The sequence below is a fragment of the Lonchura striata genome, chromosome 1 (genome assembly GCF_050655825.1).
Source record: "Lonchura striata isolate lonStrDom1 chromosome 1, ASM5065582v1, whole genome shotgun sequence".
In the NCBI taxonomy this organism is placed as follows: Eukaryota; Metazoa; Chordata; class Aves; order Passeriformes; family Estrildidae; genus Lonchura; species Lonchura striata.
The window spans coordinates 113,062,381-113,086,420 of record NC_140703.1 but is presented as its reverse complement, the minus strand read 5'-3'; the positions used below and the strand labels follow the sequence as shown (position 1 = coordinate 113,086,420).

Below are 24,040 nucleotides of genomic sequence, written 5' to 3'. Positions count from 1 at the left end.
TCAGCACCGCCCTCGGCACCGCCCTCATCACCGCCCCTCAGCACCGCCCCTCAGCACCGCCCCTCATCACCGCCCTCATCGAGGCGCTCCGCACGCGTGGCCGCCATGCGCTTGGCGTACCGGGTGAGCGCGGCCCCCGATCCCCGGCGCCATCCCCGCCGTCACCTCCCCCTCATCTCCCCCGGTCCCCATCTCCCCAGCCCCTCTAACCCTGCCCTTTCCTGCCCTGCAGTTCTCCGGCCTGCTGGGCACCGTGTACCGCCGCGGCAACCTCAGCTTCACCCGCGATGGCAACTCCCTGCTCAGCCCCGTCGGCAACAGGATCTCCCTCTTCGACCTCAAGAAGTGAGAGAGCGGCGGGGAAGGGCCGGCGAGGGGGTTTGGGGGGAATAAAGCTCTGAGCAGGTTGTGGAGCCCGACCCATGCGGCTCTCCGGGATGCTCGGCCTGCCAAAATAGCCTGGAACGGTCTGCTTTAGCATTAAAAGGTAGAAGCCTCATGGAGTACCTGTCACGGTGTTATGCAGGTACACCCATGAGGAGAATAGCAGAGGAAATACGTAATTCAGAGGAAATACGTATTTCAGAGGAAAAAAAAAAAAAAAGGAAGAAATAGATTTGTGTTTGATTTAGTTGTATGATTTCCTTGTGTGATTCTGTTTTGTATATAACAAAAATAAGGGCATCATCAGCCTTTCCTGTGTGCCAGAGTTGTGACCGATGCTCCCTGTCCCTGCGTTCCAGGCAGGAGCCTGTCCCTTATGTAGAATTACAGACCGTGATGCACTGGAAGGATCATCGAGTCCTGGCCCTGCACAGATCAGCCCACCTAGCTGGTGTTCTGGGGACTGTGACAGCTAAACAAAGTTGTGGGGGTTTCACATTAAATTCTGTCTGTGTTTGATACCTTAACAAAGGTATCAAACCATCTTTCATTGACACCGAAGATGTTCATCCATTTCACTGTTCTGTGTTTTTGTTGCAGTAACAAGTGTGAGACGTTTCCATTGGCTACACGGCTCAATATTGTGTGCGTGGGGCTCTCTCCAGATGGAAGCCTTGCCATTCTAATTGATGAAGGTACCTGCACAAAGAGACATCTGTTTTTTAAAAGAATTCAGTAAAAATGCAGCTTGGACAGGAGGAAATATGTGTTGCTAGGTGTTCAGCCTTAGCACAAAAATTAAAAGTGGTCTGCTTTAAAAATTACATTTGACTTTTTGGGGAAGGTATCTTTATTTACAGAACTCTAAAAATAACTTGTTAACAGAATTTGGGTAGTGTCTCATAATTTGAACTGTATTTTTTTAAATTTTAATAATATCAAGCACACTGTCTTGTAAAGTTTTCCCCCCTCCTCTTTAAGAAAAGAAGGTTTGCTAGGGTTATGATTTCTTTGGGAAGGCAATTATTCTCATGATCTTTTTTTGTGCCCTTACAGAGGGAGCTGCCTTGCTTGTGAGTTTGATTGGGAAATGTGTGATACATCAGTTTTATTTTCACAAGCCAGTTCACAGTGTCAGCTTTTCCCCTGATGGCAAGTAAGTAAAGAGTGCATGCTTCAGAACAAACCAACAGGAATTGCCCCATAAGCTAATTGTGATTATGAAGACATCCTAACCAATCTGGGAATGTTTCCTATTCATGAGTGAGGGGAGATTTTGAGCTGATCAGGGTCACTTTGTAAAATTGAGAGAGGAAGAAAAGAAGGAAAGCAAGGCCTTGGAAGTAGAATATCCTAGTTTGAACTTTTCCTTCTGTTTTGAGGCTTTGAGAATAAGAATTTCATTATTCAACCTCAGTGATTCTTCCTGAAGGTTTTCTCTTATGTAATGCTTAATCTGCAAATACTTTTTGTTCAAAAGCAATCCATTTTTATTGTTTCAGTAGTGCAGGACCCTCTTTATTATTGTATTGTTTCATTGTATTGCAGTTTTTACTGAACAGTTGTTTGCTTTATCAGCTTTGTGTGCAATTATGTCTTTTCCCTCCCTTTATGCCAGGAAATTTGTGGTTACAAAAGACAATCTTGCTTACCTGTACCATGCTCCTGGGAAGAAAAGAGAATTTAATGCATTTGTTCTGGACAAAACCTACTATGGCCCATATGATGAAACAACTTGTATTGACTGGACTGATGATTCCAAGTGAGTTGTTAAACTGAAGCACTGTTTACCTGCACATGTTGATATTTAAATGCACGTTGCAGTCGCATTTTATTTCCTCTGAAGTACTGTACTAGCTTTAAAAATTCTGTCTTTAATTAAAAATATAATTTGGCAGACCAGAAAGTAAAAAAAATGAATGTATTGGGAATCAACAGTGGATTCTTACTTGAAAATGCTTAGTAATTCATAAAATGAACATATTTTAAGGATGTGAGCAAGGTTGACCTTTGCAATGTGTCTTAACCCCTTCTACCTCTACTCCACAGTTTACAAGACTTGTTTGATAAAATTAAAGTGGTGCCTGCTGGATTTGAGCTCAGAACATTCTCCACCCAGGGAAGAGTTTTACAGTCCAGTTTTCTAATTTTCTTTTCTATTTTTCTTTTGCAGATGCTTTGCAGTGGGGAGCAAGGACATGTCTACGTGGGTGTTTGGAGCAGAACGATGGGCAAACTTGATCTACTACTCTCTTGGAGGCCATAAGGATGTCATAGTTGCCTGCTTTTTTGAAGAGAACAGCCTAGATGTATGTAAAATCACACAACACACTTGAATTTTAGTAGTAAAATAGTGGAAACAGAACCTTATTTGCAGGTGACTGTTTTAACATTCTCTCAGAATTCAGAAAATACAGAAGTGTCTCTTGATTGCTCTGTCATATAATTATGTATTTCAATTTGCTTCCCCAAAACATTATAGCTTTAAATATGAAAAAATAATTTAGATTAGCTATAATGCTGACTAATGGTAATGAAATGGCCTTTGGTCCTTGCAAAATTTTTCTGAGGACTGGCAAATAATTCACCAGTTCTCAGGACAAGTAAAACTTCCAATTCAAAGCACCTTGGATTCTGTCCTGAGAATAGAATGCACACTTGCAAACCCTTCTGCAAGTCCATATTCATATTTTTTGAGAGCACAGAGAATAGGTATTGGGCAATATAATTTCTGTGTTTGTATTGTAGCTATACACAATTAGCCAGGATGCAGCTCTGTGTGTGTGGCAGTGTGACACTGAGCTGGATGGTTTGAAGCCCATGCCCCCTAAAGATGCAGCAAAGGAAAAGAAGACACCAGAAGATGATGATGATGAAGAGCTGCTTGAAGAGCCAAAGGGTGAAGAAATTCATGGGAAAGCTGATCCAAGTGAACAAGAGACTAGAAATAAAGTTAAATATTCACGTGTTGCAAAGTGAGTGGTTTTCAGTTACCAAAAATCCAAATTGTAATGGGGATTTATTGTACTCGTTTTTTTTTATCTGTTATAACTTATTCAAAGCAGTATAAAACTGTCCAGGATTTAGAAATTTACTGCAGATCCCATTTTAAGTAGTTCTGGTAGAACTCGTGGCTGTCTTGTCTTGGATTATATTATGGGCACTACCTTTCATTTTCAGAATAACAAGTGTAATTTTAACAATATAAGAAATACTGGCTGGTGGTGTACTGTTGATTGTAACTCAGAAATTGTAAATGGGATCTTTACTACATTACCCTAAGTCTTGAAGTTGGTTTGTTGCCAGAAGGGGTTGGTTGACTTCAGGAGATGACATAAAGGTGGCTCATCAGCCTCTTTGGTGAGCTGCTTGGAGATGCAGCTCTAACAACACCTTTTTTTCTTGTTTCTTGGGTGCCAGGTATTTTTTCAATAAAGAGGGAGATTTTAATAACCTGACAGCTGCAGCCTATCACAAGAAGACACATCTTTTAGTGACTGGTTTTGCTTCTGGAGTCTTTCACCTCCATGAGCTTCCAGAGTTCAATCTGATCCACTCCTTGAGGTGAGGTATGGGGTTGTCACTGTATTTGGTTTGGTTTTTGTGGGGGAAGGGATTAGGTTTTTTTGCAGGCGTTTCATGTTCGTTTGATTGAGAACACGTTGTGTTTAAGCAGTGAAGGATGAATAAAAAGAGCACAAAAATCTTAAAATGTGACGGTCTATTTAATACTGTAATTTTTAGAAAGGCAGAACCATAAATTTACGTAATAAATACCATATAACTCCACTCTTTATTGTGGAAAAATGAGGTCTGAATAAGGAAACTACTCAGGAGTTTCTGGTTGTTGGCTAGACTTCTTTAACTCTGTCCATTTTAATATTTTCAGTTTCTGTATAGAAAATACTAGCTGGAAAGTTCTGCATATGTAAAATTACCTGTAAATTGTGTCTAAGTTGAGAAATAAATCAGATTCTCTTCCATAACTGTAGAATGCCAGCTAAACAGTTTCCATGTAAAAAAAAAAAAAAAAAAAAAAAAAAAAAACCAACCATATTTTATTTTCTTGAACTTGAGGAGTTTTACTCTGTTGGATCTTTGGGATACAGATACTCAGCTTTCATTCTGAATAAGGAATGTTTGATGTTTTGGAGTGGTACAAAGGAATGAACTTTGTGGTTTTTGATTTCACAGTGGCACAGAAGTTCAGTAAAACAAACAACTTGTTTGAACAGTGTTGTGTTAATAAATATTAGACTTGAAGTTTTAACACCCAAGTTTGTTTATTGGTTAATTCTCTTACTTCAGCATTTCAGACCAAAGGATAGCTTCTATTTCTATCAACTGCACTGGTGACTGGATTGCCTTTGGATGTTCAGGTTTGTCATGTTTTTTTGGTGTATATTCATGAAAAAAATGAGGAATGTGGTAGACATGAGGCCCAAATTCCCTTTGCTAGTTTTGACCCCAAATGTTAAATAATTGATAGTCTCATATCTGTGGTGTCTCAATATAGTAAAGAAAATATCACTGATTAATCTCTTACAGAATTCTGATGATTCAGGAAAGTATTTTGCTGATACAGGAAAAAACACATATTTTATATAGAAAAGCTCTTAACAGAGATAGGGAGACCCCAGGTCCCTTGTAGTTAATTTCTGCTTTCATTCTGGGCTGTTCTCTCTCCCTTTGCCACATAGCATTTTAAAACCTGCCTGGATGTTCCCAGCATTCCTGCCCTGTCCATAATGGTTTGCATGAGACCCAAAATTTTACTCTTATATGCAGCCCTGCTTTTCTTTCCAGCTCATTTATCAACTGGTTGGAAGCATTGTTGTTGAAGTATTGAAAACATTATTCCAAGTAACAGCTTGTGGGGGAAATTTTTGGGGAAATTGCCTCGAAGTTATAAAAGGAAAAAGCTCTTATTGGGACTGGAAGATGCAGAATTCAACCTGTCTGCTCCTGCTGTGCTCACAGGTCTGGGTCAGCTCCTGGTGTGGGAATGGCAGAGCGAGTCCTACGTGCTGAAGCAGCAGGGCCATTTCAACAGCATGGTTTCCTTGGCATATTCTCCAGATGGACAGTACATAGTAACTGGAGGGGAGGATGGCAAAGTAAGTGAGGCAATATTGCTGGAATGTGAACTTCTAATAATACACTAAGCAGCTTGACTTTCCATTTTATGTAGAAAGCTCCGTTACTGTAATTGGTACATTTTTTTCTTTTTATGAAGTCATACTCCTTCCTTAAATGTTTTGATTTCTCTCTCTAGAGTGTATCTATTTTGCTTTGTTACTACCCATGGCTGCAAATTTCATCACTTACTCTTTCCAGTAGGTGATTTTTAAATTATTGCAGGTCCAGTCACCATAAATGCAAAAGTAACTAATTCATCAATGTTAGTTTATTTATGGTCTCATGATATCTTGGGATGAATGAACTTCAGCCGCCCAACTTCTTGCCCTTTTAATAATTGTTTTTTGACATGAAATTAATTTCAAATTATTTATTCAAGTGCAATTTTTTTTTGTTTGAATGTGCCATTCCAGAAGTTTGTTATTTAAAAAAAAAATTAACTTCTCATGGATGACTTGCATCTAAATGATAGACTGTGTGCACAGGGGCTTTTATTTTAAAAGATGTTTCGCCACAATGTCTTGGAACATAAATGGGACAACAGTACTAGCTGATGTCCTATCAAAACTTTTAAGTGTCAGAAAAAGATCTGCCACTTCATGATTTCTGCCATTCAGGATGAAAATTGGCCAAAACCAATAAGTCTCAAACTGCAGAAAGCTAAATGCATAACATTTTTGTTCAGTTAAAAAAACAAACCCAACTGGAATATCATCTCAATTGTGCCTTCTGTAATGGCTTTAGAGTTGGTTTTGAATTTGCACCTGTCACTATGAGCTTGGAAGCTCAAGATGCTCACCAAGTGTTACTTTCCTTTATTAATTTGTTTCAACTTTGTGTCTATCTCCAGTTAAATTTTTATGTTGCAAATATGTCTTAAGAGGTTTAATGATAAGCGGTGGCCTCTTGACTGCTATTACTGAAAGTCTTTAATGATGTTGCAGTATTCTAGAATTAGGTTTTCTTTACTCTGCTGCTGCCTTGCCCTTATTTTCACTCTTCACTGATTATAGAGATTCTAAGAAGACTTTTCTTGTCTGTCCTGCAGGTGAAAGTGTGGAACACTTCAAGCAGCTTTTGTTTTGTCACCTTTACAGAACACAACAGTGGTGTAACTGCTGTAACTTTCACTTCCACTGGTTACGTTGTTCTGAGTGCTTCCCTCGATGGAACAGTGCGTGCCTTTGATCTGCACAGGTAACTCTTTGCCTGAAAGCTTTCGTGTCTAATTTAGTCCTCAGCTTTCATACTCCCCCCAAAATACAGCAAATTGCTGACTGCTTGTCTGAAGTCTCGTAAAGGTGAGCAGCACTGCCTTACTGGTTTTTGGTTCGGCCTTTGATTTAAATTTAGATAGTAATTAGGATTGCTCTTATTCCGTCCAGTTCCTGTGAAGAAAATTCTGGAAGAACTTTTCTCAAAGAAGCTGGAATTCCAGGAAAATCATTGTCTGGCTTGACTCAGATGGGGAGAAGGCACTTGCCTAACAACACTTTCCATAATATAATACAGTTGTGCACAGAACTGGGTGTGTAAACAAGCCCATGTTTCTAAAAAATTGACACATGCTATTTAATAGAAGAAAGCTCCTCAGAATATTTCCGTCTTCTATTTCTGCAGAGTTTTTCATTCTTTTGGATCTTGCAATCATTCTGAGGCATCCCATCTAATTTTATAAAAACAATAGTTTTTCTGTACATAGCTTAGAAGTCTTTACAAAACAAATGAACTCCCTTTGTAAATAAGCTTGTTTAACACACATTTCAATCTACATAAAATGTTCTCATAATTTCTTTTCACTTCTGCAACAGGTACCGGAATTTCCGTACCTTTACATCTCCACGGCCAAGTCAGTTCTCCTGTTTAGCTGTGGACTCCAGTGGTGAGATTGTGGCAGCTGGTTCCCAGGATTCCTTTGAAATATTCATCTGGTCAATGCAGAGTGGGAGGCTGCTGGATGTAAGGACCCAGAGTGTTGGGAGGGCTTGAATTTAATGCTGTGTGGAGTGTGGTGATATTCAGCAACTTTGGGATTAGTCAGGGGGTTTCAATGCAACATGAAGTGTTTTTGTTGTATTCAAAAACTGGAGCTACACTATGTTGCTCTCAGCATTGTTTTTTTGTTTATTGCATGGAGCTCACCCTGAATTTGTGTGGGAAATAGTTTTCAAAATTTTTGAGTAATGAGTTCTTTTTAGTCATAAAATAGCACCAGTATTGCTGAGCTAGTACATGGGCACTAGAATCTTTCCCTCCTTGTTCAGAGATGTTCTTTTCCACATATTTTATGCAGGTAATGAAGAAATTGTAGTTGTTGTATTAAAACTGATACAGATTTCATGAAAGGTTTTGCTGGAGCAGAGCAGAGACATGATTTTTAAATTATTTTTTCAATTCTTAAGCATTCCTGTACATCTTGTACAATTAGAAGAACTCAGTGATTTAAGTATTTTAATTTGGCACAGCCGCGGAATACAGATCACTTCAGCAACTCAGGATATACTTGACTGGATCTCCAGAGTTTTTTGAGTTTAATTTCTCTGCTTGGTATTTTTTTTTGAGGAGTAGGAACTTCATGAAATGAAAATTTCTGTTACTCTTATTCTCAGTTTTTTATTTTTTTTATTCTGAAGTATTACCAGCTGCAGGAGATACTGAATTCTGAGAGCAATTACTTGGTTTTTCACAATTGGTCTGATTGTTTTGAAAGGAGGGAGGAAAATGGCACACTGCATTCCTAAAGTGTGTGCATAGGAGTGGTTGTAGGTGCCTATATTGTGATAGCACTTCAGGGAATTTTTTTAAAAACTTGTGAAAATAAAAAGTTGAGAATCACTGGTGTGTACCATGCCCTGTATCCAAAAGTGATCTCAAATGTGTGTGGACAAGTCAGGCATGGTTTATTGGCTGTATCTGGAGTTTACTGAATGCAGACTACACAGATTTCAGCTTCTTTCACCTAATTTTAGGTTATTTTTTCTTCTCTTTTTAGGTCTTAGCAGGTCATGAGGGTCCCATCAGCAGCTTGTCCTTTAATCCAATGAAGTGTGTTCTAGCCAGTGCCTCTTGGGATAAGACTGTAAAATTATGGGATATGTTAGACAGCTGGAGAACTAAGGAGACATTAATAATGAACTCAGATGGTAATTTTTGCCTAATTTCTTATCTTTTATAAAATATAAAAATACTATGTAAAATATGTTAATAATAACAAAACATGTCAAATACAGAGAGACTCGTTCATGGAAATGGAAATCAGAAGTTCATATACGTCACTTTTGTGCTTGGTTAACGGTTCAATAAATACTTTTAATTCTAGCTCAGCTTTATAATTAGCTAAACATTTGTATGTTGTCCACAGGAAAAAGTACAGTCATACTTTTTACTCTTAAACTTTTTCTAATAGCTGAGATAAGATCCTAGAAAATTTAAGGGTATTTTCTTAGAAAAGCATCTGACTGTATTTTTAACTGTTATTAATTAAATTCTTTGCAGTTCTTATTGTTGCCTTCCGTCCTGATGGCAAGGAGCTCGCAGTTGCTGCTTTGAATGGCCAGATAACATTTTGGGATCATGAAAATGCAGTGCAGACTGGCTCCATCGAGGGCAGGCACGATCTCCAGATGGGGAGGAAGGAGCTGGACAAAATAACTGCCAAGCAGGCAGCCAAGGGCAAGTACGTCTGGGGGGATGCAATGACATGGAGGGTGCCATGCTGCATTACTTTTGAGTTGTTTTTCCATTTGTTTTCCACATGAAAATTGCAGAGTGCATCTGCTGTTCAGATATTTCTAATTCTGAGGCTGGATTTTAAAAGCCTGCCTGACATCTAGATGCCTCCCTTTTGTAGTTGGATTTGTTCTCTCTGTGGTCAGCATCATTCTGAGCGTGTGTTCTTTCTCATCGGTTAGGAACTTGGGTTGCCAACATAATATTAAATTTCTCAGGTCAAGGTGTTAATTTGCTATGGATTAGGTTTTTACTAGATATCTTTCTGTAGAAATACTAGTATACAACGATTAATGTATAGAAACTATTACCTTTTTTAAAGAAGGCAATTAAAGTATGGGGTTTATTGCCTGTTGCTATGCATGTTAAATAATGTTTAAAATCAAGTTGACTTCGTGTGCTCTCAGTAATTATATCAGAGAAATGTTTTATTCTTCTCTTCCCCCATCCCCCCCGTTCTTTTCCATATTGCTTCCAGTCAAAACAAATAAAAGAAACAATAACTTTTTGGAAAACAGCAGTATTTTTTGCTGGTGAGCTCTCAACCATGTCTTTCAAACATGCCATGGCATTGTTTTTTCTGTAGCTCTTCTGACTGTTTTTTAGTGTCATGCATGATGTAGTTGAGAGCTCATTGACTAAGCTGTGACTCAGAAGTATGGAAGTATTTCAAAAAATTGTTGAAGTTCTAAATTGTCTGTGATTCATAGTAAAGCACCAAATGCTTTGTAGTAAATGTGTGTGTGAAATACATACCACTTGAATGAAGATCTCCACTTTTCCCATGGAGTAGTTATTTTCTGAGTCTTCATGTTGTACTCATGTCTTTTAGCTCAGATGTAGCATGAAATTAAACTGCTTTCTCTTCTTCTTTACCAGATCTTTTACAACTCTGTGCTATTCAGCAGATGGTCAGTCTATTCTGGCAGGTGGATTGTCAAAATTTGTCTGTATATATAATGTCAAGGAACAGATTCTTATGAAAAAATTTGAAATTTCATGCAACCATTCTTTAGATGCAATGGAGGTATGTGAGCACAGGAGTCTTTTTAATTTCCTCACCCTCATAAGACTTTGGTTTTGATATAATATCTCATTAAGAGTGATTCATGGATGTTTCTTAAAGAATGGGTTTATTTTTGTGCAGGAGAGGGGGTAAGAAATATTCCTCTTGGAACATAATAATTCCAGAAACTCTTTCCAGATTTGTAGTGTGCTTATGTTGAGTGGACAGAACTCTCAAACGTACTAAGTTAGTTGGCACTAGACTTAAAATGGAGGTGAAAATTAAATTACCAACCTTTTGTACTAAGCTAACTCCCTGGGTGTCAGTTTGTGTTAGCAAAGAAATAAAGGATTTTTTTTTGTGGACACAGAACAACATCACTGACCTTTATAAACTCCGTTTCTGTATATTGCCAAATGCCAAATTAAATTCCTTCAGAAGTAAAGTGAATGGCGCAAAACATTCAGAAGGAAAATATTCCAGTAACCTTTTTCACCATCCCCTTATCAGGAAGAATGATTGCTGTTCATGCCAGGCTGTATCTCACTGTGGTTCCAAGTATCCTTCCTTGTCAGCAGTTGTTTATGAGCTGGTGTAGCTCAACATCTGGCTTGAAAGAAAGTGAACAATCTGAAACAGAATCGTGGAGAGGATGGGTATTTAGAAAGGAGGACCAGGGAAGTCCCTAAAATCTCACTCACATTGTGAAGTCCATAAAATCTCATTTGCAGTGTTCTGGCCACACAGCCCTTGCATTAGCACAGTGCAGTTATGGAACGAGTAGGGCTGCAGCTGAGGAAGCAAAACGCATCTCTAGAGTAGAACAAAGCTATAATAATGTGAAACCACAGTCTAAACTGAGCTCTGCTGTTTGAGAAGAGATTCAGTGCAGTGAATGGAACTTGCATGCTTTTCCAGGAGTACTTAGATCGGAGAAAAATGACAGAATTTGGCAGCATGGCTCTGATTGATGAAGGCGGTGGAGGTGACGAAGGTGTTGCCATCCCTCTTCCTGGAGTGAAAAGAGGTATGGCTTTGACTTTGCTCTCTTATTTCTACTTTTATGTGCATCAGAACCTTTGACACAGATAAGAAGGGTTTGACTTGTTTAACTCAGTTTTAACATCAGGATTACAAAATTTGGTCTCACCACTTAAGCTGTAGTATCTCTTGGACATGGACTGTGCCTTCCTTACCCAGTCTTTAATTCTGCTAGGTTTTACCATGCTGCACATTATTTAATGATAACATCATAGTCAGGGTTGATTATTAGACTTTGAACTTGTGGTGAATCTGTTAAATCACTTCCAAATTTCTCTTTTAGGTGACATGAGCTATCGACACTTCAAACCAGAAATAAGAGTGACTTGTGTGCGATTCTGTCCTACAGGTTAGTATCAACAGTTAATTTAGGATTTTTTTCTTTATTATTCCACATAAAACATGTGAAACAATAGAGTACTGGAGGATTATCATTACTCTTCTGTTTCCATTCTAGAACACCCCTCTTTGTTCTTAAATACTGTTATTTCTCTTCTAGGACGAAGCTGGGCAGCCACCACCACAGAAGGTCTCCTGCTCTATTCCCTGGACTCTGGGCTAATTTTTGATCCTTTTGAGCTGGATATCGATGTCACACCTAGCAATATCCACAAAACACTGAGTCAGAAGGAATACACTACTGCTATTGTCATGGCCTTCAAGCTGAATGAAAAGAAATTAATTCAGGAGGTGATAGAGGCTGTCCCTAGCAGTGAAGGTGAGTGGATCTGCCATGAAACTGGGCTGAGCTAGCTGTAAACAGACATGTGTGAGCCAAGATAAGTTGAGGTGTAAAGGCAGACTTTTTAGTGTTAATTTATGTTTAAATTTTACCCATCTACTTCATGCTCATTCAGTGACTTCTCAGCATGGAATTTGATCAGGCCTAGAGGTGCAGGCAGAGGTTTTGGATGTCATTTCTCAGAAGCAGCTGATGTTGGAGGGGCACATCAGGTTTAACCTGTGCCTGTGTGATGAAGACCATTAACCAGTAGCAAGGATGTAATCAGCAGTTTGAGGAAAGTGATGAATCTTGTCTGTTGAGCACTTGTGGCACCACATCGGGAGTATTGTGCCTGGTTCTGGATCTAAGAGCACAAGAAAAGACATTGATATTCCGGAACACTTGGTGGAGAGCTTAGAAAGTGATTGGAAGGCCAGAGTACAACTGAGGAGAGGCTGTTGTAATCCCCTGTTAACAGAATGATTATGTGCCTGTTTCTTAAGCAAAAGCTGTTTTTGAGAATGGATTATATATAATGAGGTCATTTAGTTATATATGAGATTATTTTGGATGCTTTTAAATAGTGTTTCTTTGTGCTGTGCTGTTGCTAACAGCATTCCGACACTTCCTGTGTGGGCAGGTGACATTGCTGTCTTTTCAAGTATCACTGCCTCTGATTGTTGTGCATAACTAGTTCCACTGAATACAGAAATCTGGGTGAAGTCAGGAGCAGCAACAAAAACTTTAGAAAAGAGGAGAACAGGGTGGAAGTAAAAATGCTGAAGGAGAGCTTCTGGGGAGAGTACTCTGCTAGAAAGAAGAATTTGGAGAGGGAGGAGTTAATTTCTTGCTTTTAAATACAGTAGTGTTTGGAAGGCTCAAAGGAGGAGCATTTGTCCCCTGAGAGATTGTGGTACTGTACCCTGAAATACAACACTAAATATCCACCACTTGCCAAAATGCTGTTTTCTTCTCCTTGCCCCTATGCTTTCCTGTGGTCACTTTCATGTTATTCCAAATAGTAACTCAACTCTATTGAATGTTCATGGGTTTTTTTTCCTTTTTGCACAGTCGATGTTGTCTGCTCATCACTGCCAGATCTGTATGTGGAGAAGTTACTGGAGTTCCTGGCCTCTGCATTTGAGACCTCTTGTCACTTGGAGTTCTATCTTATTTGGGCTCATAAGTTGCTTATGCTGCATGGACAGAAGCTGAAAACAAGGTGAGATCTCGTGAAAGTCAAAATGCTGACAAGGATATTAAAATTAAAAACCTGTTAGTCTAAGGCTTTTACTTAACATATACTGACATTCTAGATAATGTATGCACTACAATTAGAACACTTCAGTTTTACAACTTCTATATGATAAAAGTTAGTTTGGACTTGATCTTAAAGGTCTAAAAAGATTCTAAAAAGTGTGTGACAGAATTGGAATATGTTACTGGATTTGTGAAGATATATTGCAAAAACATTTTTCTAATACAACAGGTAAAACTTGCTTGAGTTGCTTATGCAATAACTGCATAATGATTTCAAGACTGATAGTAAGATTTTGGCAATTGTGTTTTTAAACAATTATGAATCTTAAATGTAACTGAAAGGTGATGTGCAGGTATTGACTGCTGTTTTACAGACTTAGCTTATTATAGCTGGTAGTACTCGGTCTTCCTACAGAGTACTTCATAACTACACAGGCCTGGTCTGTGAATTATATTCAGCCCATCCCTAATATGGATAGACTTCTAAGAACAAAACCAGGCAAATTTACAAATTTAAAATGGCCAAAGTGAGAGGTAATCTGAGAAGGAGATTTACATGTTTAAAAAATTTAAATGTGGTTTAAAAAACAGTGCATTGTGTAACTCTTCCCTTGCTTCAACATGGGTATTAATGTTTTAGTTACTGAAATGACTGGAACAAAATCTCTCCTTTGTTCCTGCTAAAGTAGAAGAGGACAATTTAAAACAAACTCCCCCTGGTTCAGAAAGTCTTGTAGTATCTGAAAGGAGCTGTCAATATATTGTGAGACGTCTCACAATGTATTGCACACCTGTATTGAGTATAATCATTGTGGGCAGAGTCAAAAGCAGAGAGCTTTTGTTTCTTTAGGATTATCTTAAAAAGTTGGCATTGAAGTTGTATGCTTGTAAGAATCTTGAGAATATAGAAGAGTTCTAGATTTCCATATGCAAGCATGAACTGCACTGCAAATTGTATGTTTTCTCCATCCAAGGTCAGTGAAGCTGCTCCCTGTGATTCAGTTCCTTCAGAAAAGCATCCAGCGTCACTTTGAAGATGTTTCAAAGCTGTATGTATTGTTTCATTTGAAAGTCCAAATCAAAAACCTGGAGTGATTGGGGGATGGTAGTGTGCTGTTAAAACTTTTGAGACAGTCTTCTTTTAGAGTTGTTTTTATCTTAGGAGGAAAACGTTTTCCTGTTTATTTTTACAGCTGTGAGTGGAACATCTACAACATCAAATACGCCTTGGCCATTTCACAGCAGCGGGGCATGAAACGTCCAGCAGAGGAAACACCAGGAGATGAAGAAGAATTGGATTCTGACAGTGATTATCTTATGCAAGAAGTTCATAAGAATAATTTGAGTTCCTAATTAGTCCTTGTGCGAGGGAGAAAACCTCAGATAGTATTTTATGCAGTGGTATTCACTGAGAATGAGTGGCCCTCATAGTGGCATCAGTTCCTAACAGTGTGGTGGAGTTCCATGAGAGGTAGTGATGGAAATGTAGGCTATGCCATAGATGGCACTTGCCTATTTCTTGTACTATTTGGCTATAAACTTGACAGCATTGATTCCTTGATTAACTGATTTATTTTTTTAATAATTCCTCATTTAAAGTAAGAAAGAAAATGTTCATAGGGAAATTAGAAGTACAACTGGAAGAAGTTTATTCTTTATTACAAATGTCTTGAACATTGAGTATTGTGAATTTTATAGTGCAGGCTTATCCTACACTGGTCTCTGAATTTTAAAAAGGATAAAAAAAAATTTCTTAATTGGAAATGTACTGGTCTAAATGTACTTGTTTTAAATGTTGTTTTACTTGGATTTAATATGTACATATTTCTGGAACACTCTTTTCTTAGTTCTGTAACCTCCTAACGTGATGAGATTTCAGTAATGAGGAGAAATGAGGACCCATAGCAGCAGCTATTGGAGAAAATTTACAGAGCTTTACAATTTGTGTCGAGGTTTGACTGACAACCTTGAGATACCCTAGAGAAAATTTGTTTGGACATTACCAACTCAATAATGTAACTTAAACTGTAAGAGAATGTGTTAAAAATGTCATGGCTTGTTGTTTTTTTATTATTTTTTATTATTCTTTCTTTTTTTGATGAAAACCCTTTCTTGTCTTTTTTTAAAATGTTGTTTATTAATACATTAAAACAAGAAACTTTTGATTTCCTCTGTTTTTGTGAATTGATGAGAGAACTGGCTAGTAGGAGTGGGGACCTGAATGCAAAGACTTGGGTCTGTCCTTGTAATACTTTCAAACCACACACTAAAAGGGCTTTGTTAATGGAGATACTGCAAATATTACCAATTATTCAGAATTGAGTTTCTCAGCATATTCAGCTCTTCTGGCTTTGTCTTCTGGTCACTTTTCACTGTTGGAATAGAGGAGAGGTATAAATATTAAAGGTAATTGCAATGAGGTCTCCCCTCTGTCTCCTCCAGGCTGAACAGGCTAAGTGCTCTCCACACAGCTTCTCACGGCCTTCACCAACTGCATTGCCCTCCTCTGGACACTCTCTGATAGCTCAATACCTTTATTTTCAGCCTTTCATTCCCCAGCCTCATGCATCCAGGATTGTCCCATCCCAGGAGCAGAATCCAGCACTTTTCCAATGTTCAAACAGGTGTTGATTGCCAATTTGTCTGATTCATCAACGTCTCTCTGCAGGTTCTCCAAGGACCCAGAAACTCCTCCCGGTTTTGTACCGCCTGCCAACTTGCTTATTTCCCCTCTCTAATTTCCGCACCGTTACCTTTGTACCTTCAGTCCCTTCCCACCGCTGCCATTCCCGACAAACGAGGGTCGGGAAGGGAGCGAGGGCCCGCGGGTCCGGCCCTGCCGCGGCCCCTCCCCGCCTCCAGGGGGCGCCGCCAAGGGCGCGGCGGCCTCGGAGCGCGGCCCTCCCGCTTCTGTGGGGCTCGCCCGCGCCCCTTCCCGGCTCCTCCGCGCCCCTTCCCGGCTCCTCCGCTCCCTTTCCCGGCTGCTCCGCCGCCGCCCTCAGCCATGCTGGCCTGCCGAGGCCCGGCCCTGTGCACCGCGCTGCGGCGAGCAGCGCCCGGCGGCCTCGCTTCCTTGCACTGCTCCGCTCGGCGCTGCCGCGCCGCCCGCGTCGCCGTGGTGAGTCATGGAGGACGCGGGGCCGGGCAGCGCTGAGGGGAAGCGTGCGTCTGTCTGTCTGTCTGTCTGTTTGTGTGTTTGTTTGTTTGTTTTCCCGCTGTCTCGCTCTCCTCAGCCACCCCCGGCCCTGCAGCCGGGGTCGCTCCGCAGTGGGAGGGTTTGGGAAAGCCTCGCCTGGTGGCTGCGGCAGCTGGAAACGCTGGAGGGAGGCTGCTTGTAGTACAGAAACTTGGAGGAAGCCAGACCAGGAGTGGGAAACGTGTAAAAATGGGCGTCTGTGTGGTTGTAGGGTTATCGTAGTTCAGGTTGGAAGGGACCGCGGGGGCCAGCCCAGAGCACACGGCACAGGATTGTGTCTGTACGGTTCTGGAATATCTTCAATGACGGACACACCATTCCCTCCTTAGACAATCTGTCCCAGTGCTCAGTCACTGCACGGGAGAGAAATCTTTCCTCATGTTCAGGTGGAACTTCCTCTGCATTAGTTCATGGCCATTCCTCTTGTCCCGTTGCTGCGCACCTCCGAGCAGAGCCTGGTCCATCCTCTGACACGCTCCATTTAGATATTTGTACACATTAATGAAGTCTGGGTCGTCTCTTCTTGAAGCTGAAGAGCTCCCTCAGCCTTTCCTTGCAAGTGAGATTCCTCACTCATCCTCACTGCCCTCCACTGAACCCACTCCAGGAATGTCTGCTTTGTACTGAGGAAGCCAGGAGGATTTAACTTGAAGTAGTTTATAGTGGGTGAGGTACTGGCAGTGAATATATTGGAACTGGGTTATGCTTTTTGCAGGAAGGGGGTGAAACGTGTTACAAACACAGAATGAAGCAAGGAGGTGGCTACAGATTGCCAAAGGAAAATGCAGGCTGTAAATGGTGTCCCAAATGGATACACAACTTTGGAACTCTGTGGACAGTCTTTGAAGCTTGAGCTTTGCATAGTCTAGACAGCATTAAACATAAAGAGATGAGAAGGCTTTACCTCCATGAAGAAGTCTGTTTGGGGCAGAATTGGTTTGGAAAAGGGCTGGTCCAAATGGCAAATGCTGGTCCAAATGGCTAAAAGGTAACCCAACAGGAATACTGTCAGCTTAGCAAGTAACAGCTTTTTAAATAGAGCTAGGAAAAGAAATGTGATTTTTGACATAGTGATGTAAATTTTTGACTATAGTAAAAAGCTGGTACTGAAATAACAAGAATTCACATACAGAAGAGTTTACAATAATATTACAGTATTTTGGTTTCACTGAATTTCAAAAAAATTTAAAATTGTTGCTCACAGAACATAACCTTAGCACGGTTGCTTGTCTGTTTATTCAGTCTAAATTAAATGAAAGATAAAACAAAAAGTATTGAAGTAAAAGGCAGCTCTTAAATATAAGAACAGGATTAACATAGACAGAAAAACATTGATATATCATGCTTATTTGGTGAAGTGATGGTGATATTTGGGAAGTGCTGCCCATGGTAGCAGACACCTGGGTATTGAAAGTCCTTTCAAGTCTAACATTACTAGATAAGACTTTTTCAATTGTGAGTTTCTGTTCATGTGTCTGTTTAAAAACTCTCAAGCGTGAAAAAACTGAGGGAAGACCAGGAAGGAAGAGCTTAAAGTAAAAAAAAAAAAAAAAAAAAAGAGTAAAGGAAATTGACTTCTTAACTAGATTTTTTTCTTTCAGAACAAAGAGCCAACAAAAAGCCCTGAAAGAGTTCATCTGTATATTTTCAGGAACTAGATAAACCTTTGGATTTTTTTGGTTTTGTTTCATTCCTACAATGGCTTTTAAAAAATCAAGTTTTTTCTCCTTCTACATTGTCAGATTCCCCACCCACACAAGGGTCGCTGACTGCTTTGTACTTTTTATTCTCTGGTGTGTATAAGCAAATTTTAAGTATAATTTCAACATTGTTAAAGAAAAGTATGGCTAATATGGCATAATTGTATTACTGCATTAAAAATGATTTAGCTGTTGATCTCTGATGCAGATGCTCAGGTAAAATACAGCAGCAGATAAAACAGTTTATTTTAGGTGCCACCTCAGAGTGCATTTCTGTCCCTCTTTTGGTTGATGTGCACCTGGATGAGGATGTGTTCCACATGGATGTGGACACTACATAAGAAAGATGAATAACACTCAGAACAACTCACTGTGTGCAGAACAAAGACATTGCTGAGGGTAACATGTCAGTTTATTAACTGTGGTATAAATAAATAGTGGTTATTTCTGAGCCCTGTGATGGGTGGCTATAAATAGGAAATGCCAGTTCTGCAGTGTGTCAAGTGGTGACACCAGTGCTAATAGCATGGTGTTCACTGGCATAGTAAGTGAACATATATTGCTTTTAAATTGTTGTTTGTTAACTAGTTTTTAAAATCTTACCTTGTGAAAGATCCTGTGGGGAGTTTTATGTCATCTGCAATACTCTGTTGTTTTCTCACTGCAGGTCCTGTCTGGCTGTGGTGTCTATGATGGCACAGAAATCCACGAGGCATCAGCGTAAGTTGCTTTTTGGGGCTGTGGGCTCCACAAAAGTCTCCATTACATTGCAGCAGTTTGTTTAATTTAGTTTTGCTGTCTCTGGCTGTCAGAATTACCCTGAGAGATGAATGATTAAACTTTCTCACAGTTATCTCACAGCCTAATTGTGAGCTCAGGCTGCATTCTTGAAGAACTCAGTGATTGTCCAAAGATGCAGCACCGTGCATGTGATGCCAGAACAGTGAGTCTGAGAGATTCAGACTCATTGTTTTCTCTTCAGAAACAGGAATTCAGAGTTCTAGATTCAATCTCAAGAGAGTCAAATACAGACTTAATTTCAGAACCACTTGAGTTTCCATTCCTGGGGCTAAATCTAATAGCAGAATTGTTAATTCTTAAATGGAATTAACTCTGACTGTGAATTAATAAGAGATATGTCACCTAGACCTAGATTAAATGTTAATGGCTATGTTAATTGTGGGGTTCTTCTATAACATTTGGGATTTGGAGAAAGGAAGCCTTTGTTGTTCCTGGTTGCCTGCTTTGGTAGGATGTATGTTTATCCTCATTTTTCAAAGTCAGTTGTTGGAATATTTGTAGCAGGTTTAGGGGTCAGATGAAGCCTCTCCCTTAAAGTTTTCTGCATGTTTTATCTCTGTGTTTGTAGTGTACTGGTTCACCTGAGCCGTGGGGGAGCTGAGGTTCAGATGTACGCTCCAGATGTCCCTCAGATGCATGTCATTGACCACAGTAAAGGGCAGCCAGCTGAAGCTGAGTCTAGGTAAGTCTCTGATGTGTTAGGCATTCTTCAGATGCAGCAGCCTGTAAAGGCTCTTGTAGCACTTGGCTGAATGCCTTTAGTAGCTTTATGCCAGCTGTGGTGGTTTTCTTGGAGAGAAGGTATTACATGAGTGTTCTGGACTTGATTATATTAGAGTCTGTCAGTGCCTGTGTTTCCCAGCAGTAGCATTTCAGAACCATCAATAGCTTCAGTTACTAAATGCCAGTGTTCTTGCTTCCTCCCTTCCTCACCCTCCTCTTTATCTGCAAAACTTTATTTCCTCTGTTCTGCGTACAAATGCTTAATTAACCACATTGCTTTATTTCTTGTTCTTCAAGGAATGTTTTAGTTGAATCTGCCAGAATTGCTCGTGGTAAAATTGCAAGCCTGGCTAAGCTCACTACAGCAGACCACGATGCTGTGATATTCCCCGGTGGATTTGGAGCTGCCAAAAACTTGTGAGTGCCAACTAAGCATCAGATTGCTCAACTAAATATTCATCATTAACTATGCATAATCAGCCTGGCAAAGAGAAGGCTTTGGGGTGATCTAACTGCAGCCTTTCAGTACCTGAAGGAAACGTGCAGAAAAGATGGAAAGAGACTTTTTACAAGGGTCTGCTGTGACAGTACAAGGGGGAATAGTTTCAGACTGAAAGAGAGTAGGTTTAGATGAGATACTAAGCAGCAGCTGCTTGCTGTAAGGATGGTGAGGCACTGGAACAAGTTGTCCAGAGAAGCTGTGGATGCCCCATGCCTGGCAATGTTCAAAGCTAGGTTGGATGGAGCAGCCTGGCCTAGAGGGAGTTGTCCCTGCTTGTTGCAGAGGGGTTGGAACGAGATAATTGTTTAAGGTCCCTTCCAGCACAAACCATTCTGTCATTCTGTGAGCTAAGATTCACACAATAAAATCCATAAATGGCCTTACTTACTACATATGGAGCCCCTAATTAATAAGAATAACTCCTTTCAAAGTCTTGTCATTGTCTTGTTTTAAATTCTCTGAACAATGTTGATGAGAATTCAAGAGTTTACATAATGCTTAAGAAGTCCTTTTTCTTCCCCCTAGTGGTGTTTCTTTTTGGGTCTGAGGGAAGTGGAGGTAAAACTTAAATGGTTTCAGATGCTTGTAGATTTATTATTCTGTTTCTTCCTCTCTACCAAAAAATACCCTGTTGCTTTATAATTACAAAACAACAGCTGACTCGGAAAAAAAAAAAAAAAAAAGGAAATGAAAAGTGTTAGCCATGTGGAATATTGATTATTCTGCTATTGAGATGCTTTTTTGTTGGCTTGGGGAAGAATTAATGTTACTTCCCTTTTCTTCTTACATATTTTTCTTCTTTGAAAAGATTGCCGTTCAACTTCTCAGTAATCCTAGAAAGCTGATTTGATGATTGTCATTTTAAGATGTTTTTATTAAGTAAGGGACTTTATGGCAGACCAAAGCCTTAGAAAAGAGACATTTTGGTTGAAGCATTGATAGTCATCTACAGAGTGTTTTTAACCAATTTTTTTAGTAGCTGTTCAGTTTGGTATGACCTTTGGAGTCAGTTTCACGGCAGACAGGCAAATATCTGTGTATGTTCAAACTGAGCTTTGTGTAAGTTTCTTGTTGTGACAGATCTACCTTTGCTGTTGATGGGAAGGATTGCAAGGTGAACAGAGAAGTTGAGCGAGTCCTGAAAGACTTCCACAAAGCAGGGAAACCTATTGGGTATGTATGTGAGTTGGGTGGCATTTGTTTGAAAGTATGAGCATGGAGACAACCTGTGTCTTGTTGAAATGTGCAGTTGTTGGAAGTGGAAAAAGTATCTTCTGTTTTGTATCATTTGCAGCCTATTTTTTAAATGTGTTTTTCAAGATTTGTGTGTGTTGATGCTTGTCAGAGGAGAACCTGAGGAAATGCTGAGAGGAAGTTGCCTTGTGATGTATCTCAGATTTTCAAGGCTGTGTCCATCTGCGTTTTGTCAGTTGTGAGCAAGTTCTGGAATAGTGGTGTTGTAGAATTGCTCTTACAGTTCCCTCTGTTGCAGCCTGTGCTGCATTTCCCCAGTGCTGGCAGCAAAGGTGCTCTCTGGTGCTGAGGTAACTGTGGGCCACGAAGAAGAGGAAGGGGGCAAGTGGCCTTATGCTGGGACTGCAGGAGCCATCAAAGAGCTGGGAGCAAAACACTGTGTGAAAGAAGTAACCATATCCTTTCCTGGTAATTTCCATCTTGGGAGACAGTTTAGAAATGTGTCATTAAAGGAATGAACACATGTCAAATCTATGTTTTCCACATAGATTTTCATGGGAATGTGCAATGGGTAGCAGATAGCTGTGGTGCAATGCAGGATTAGAAACTCTTCTGTACACAGCTGTGTAACTACTGCTGTGTAACTACACACTGGGAGTTAGAAGTTGTTCTCAAGCAGCTCCCTTGGGCACCCAGTAATACACCAAAGTGCTGGATGAATTTGCACATAAAACTGGCATGGGTTACAGCTGGTCAGTTCTCTTTGAGATTTTTATTCTTTTCCTGAAGTTTAATGCTGCAGACTGTACTCAGAGACATTTTACTACCATCAGTGAATTTTGTAGGTTTTCTTGTGTTTCTGGGTGTTTCCACATGTTTCTCATGCCACATTTTTATTTCTGGCAAAAATACCTGGTCATAGCTTGGATTATAGGTTGCAGCTGTCTTTACAGTTGCATGGTATAACATATTTGGAGGAAGTTTTTATAGAATAGTGGAGCAGTACTGGTTCCTTTTGCAGGCAGCATCTGCAAGTGCTGTGTTTTCCTTAACTCCATTTTACGAAGCTCATGTGGACACAAAAAATAAGGTGGTGACCACCCCAGCATTTATGTGTGAAACAGCATTACACCATATCTTTGATGGCATTGGGGCAATGGTAAAAAATGTGCTAAAATTAACTGGCAAATAAAATCAGAAATGTTTAAATTTAGGGTGTAGTATCAAACATATCATGGACCAATGGAGACCTTTGCACCTGCTTGTCCTGCTCACACTCTAGTGAATGCTGATATGAAGCTGACTGATTCCCAGCTGCAGGATTTTCCATCCTTTTTGAGAGAGGGACATTGCAGAGGACAAGGAGCCTGGCCTGAGACACAGAGGATTTTCTTGAGCTGTTCCATCTGGAGAGAGCTGACTGGATGTGTTCTGAAACAAAATCTTCCCAACACAACGACGTCAAACCAGTTGTAAGGGGGAAAAAGAGACTCAAGGCTCTTTCAGAAGCTGAGGGCAGATGTGTTGTAGGGATTTGGCACATGGCAACATATTTAGTGGATGAAGAATGGGAGTAGAGGAATGAATGTGCGGTTCAAGGTGTCTTATCTCAGGCCTGTATCTGGGAACTAACAGCCACGGTCGTCTGTTGAGGGAAAAGAAAATTGGGATCTTCCACATCCTAATTTAATCCGGTATTAATGAAAAAGTTTTTGTTTAAATTTCAAAGAATCCCACTTTCACAGAGTCATTCTGAACATTGATCAGCAGCAGGACACAACTGCCACAACAGCAGCACTTAGAAAAATTCATCCATTGGCCCATTATAGTTTTAAAAGGTCTTGAAATGAAGAAGAGAATAATATCCGCTGACGTGACGCACAACTCTTAAGGACAGCACCCTGTTAAAGCAGTTTTATGACAAGTAGTGAATGGAAAAAGCAATCTCAAATGATCCTAACTTCCCCTGCTTTAGGGCAATAAAGCTTTCCCCAAAGAAGTATTATTGAATGTCTGGAATAATGGTGTATAAATAAATTAATTTCTGCCTTTATCTTATCCTTGGCCTTTCACTTTTGTTTGGGAGCTGCCTTACACTGGTTGGTACATTTTAGCAGTTTTTATGCTTTTCAGTTCACCAATTTTGTTTATTTTTTCCATATAGAATCCAGCAGAATGTTCTCCACCTCTTCCAAGATTTTTGTCACCTTTCTGTTGAGCAGGACACAACATTTCTCAAATTTAAACAAACAAGCACAATGACACCTCTTTCCTTGGATTAAAGTTTCTATTCCATGGCACACTTGTTGAGGTGAGCCCATATTTTTAAGGGAGAATTGTATGTTTCATAAATGAATCTACAAGCCTTATATTGAGTTGGTGTATGGTGAATGCCATTTGTGGCTGAACACTTGCCAAGCATGTGGGGTGACATTTTTTCATTTGGGCTTGAGTGTGAGTGTTGGGCATGCTCAGCTTTCTCAGTCAGGGTTCAGGAAATAAGCATTTTTGCTTCTGGGGCCTCCTAATGATTAATTTTTTTGTCACTACTAAAAGAAAAAAAAAATCACATCTGGATTTAGAAGATTTGGATTTGTACTCCAGTGCTGGCACTGTTTTCTTGGGGGATTTCGGAGATTGC

The 24,040-nt window shown here is 39.9% G+C and overlaps 2 protein-coding genes across 2 annotated transcripts; both read left to right on the top strand.

The window, feature by feature from the left end:
* Positions 1-67: 67 nt before the first annotated feature.
* PWP2 (PWP2 small subunit processome component) lies at positions 68-15,452 on the top strand. The gene is made up of 21 exons (XM_021540027.4): positions 68-123; positions 233-345; positions 985-1,079; positions 1,441-1,540; positions 2,003-2,146; positions 2,558-2,693; positions 3,133-3,359; positions 3,805-3,948; positions 4,693-4,763; positions 5,365-5,501; positions 6,572-6,720; positions 7,335-7,482; positions 8,516-8,666; positions 9,019-9,199; positions 10,132-10,279; positions 11,177-11,285; positions 11,583-11,648; positions 11,799-12,017; positions 13,095-13,245; positions 14,258-14,332; positions 14,477-15,452. Exons 1-21 carry the CDS (start codon positions 106-108, stop codon positions 14,634-14,636), a joined length of 2,742 nt encoding a protein of 913 aa, XP_021395702.1. The 5' UTR covers positions 68-105; the 3' UTR covers positions 14,637-15,452.
* Positions 15,453-16,150: 698 nt separating this feature from the next.
* GATD3 (glutamine amidotransferase class 1 domain containing 3) lies at positions 16,151-23,458 on the top strand. Its single transcript, XM_021540029.4, has 7 exons — positions 16,151-16,401; positions 18,847-18,899; positions 19,549-19,662; positions 20,001-20,120; positions 21,286-21,378; positions 21,698-21,854; positions 22,463-23,458. Exons 1-7 carry the CDS (start codon positions 16,288-16,290, stop codon positions 22,589-22,591), a joined length of 780 nt encoding a protein of 259 aa, XP_021395704.1. The 5' UTR covers positions 16,151-16,287; the 3' UTR covers positions 22,592-23,458.
* The last annotated feature ends 582 nt before the right edge of the window (positions 23,459-24,040 follow it).

Excerpts from the sequence above, each read along its gene's own strand:
- PWP2 (XM_021540027.4), top strand. Across the intron at positions 3,949-4,692 it reads AATCTGATCCACTCCTTGAG|CATTTCAGACCAAAGGATAG; the intron begins GTGAGGTATGGG and ends CTCTTACTTCAG. Across the intron at positions 6,721-7,334 it reads CGTGCCTTTGATCTGCACAG|GTACCGGAATTTCCGTACCT; the intron begins GTAACTCTTTGC and ends CTTCTGCAACAG.
- GATD3 (XM_021540029.4), top strand. The coding sequence starts at position 16,288 with ATGCTGGCCTGCCGAGGCCCGGCCCTGTGCACCGCGCTGCGGCGAGCA. Across the intron at positions 16,402-18,846 it reads GCGCCGCCCGCGTCGCCGTG|GTCCTGTCTGGCTGTGGTGT; the intron begins GTGAGTCATGGA and ends TTCTCACTGCAG. Across the intron at positions 21,379-21,697 it reads AAAGCAGGGAAACCTATTGG|CCTGTGCTGCATTTCCCCAG; the intron begins GTATGTATGTGA and ends CCTCTGTTGCAG.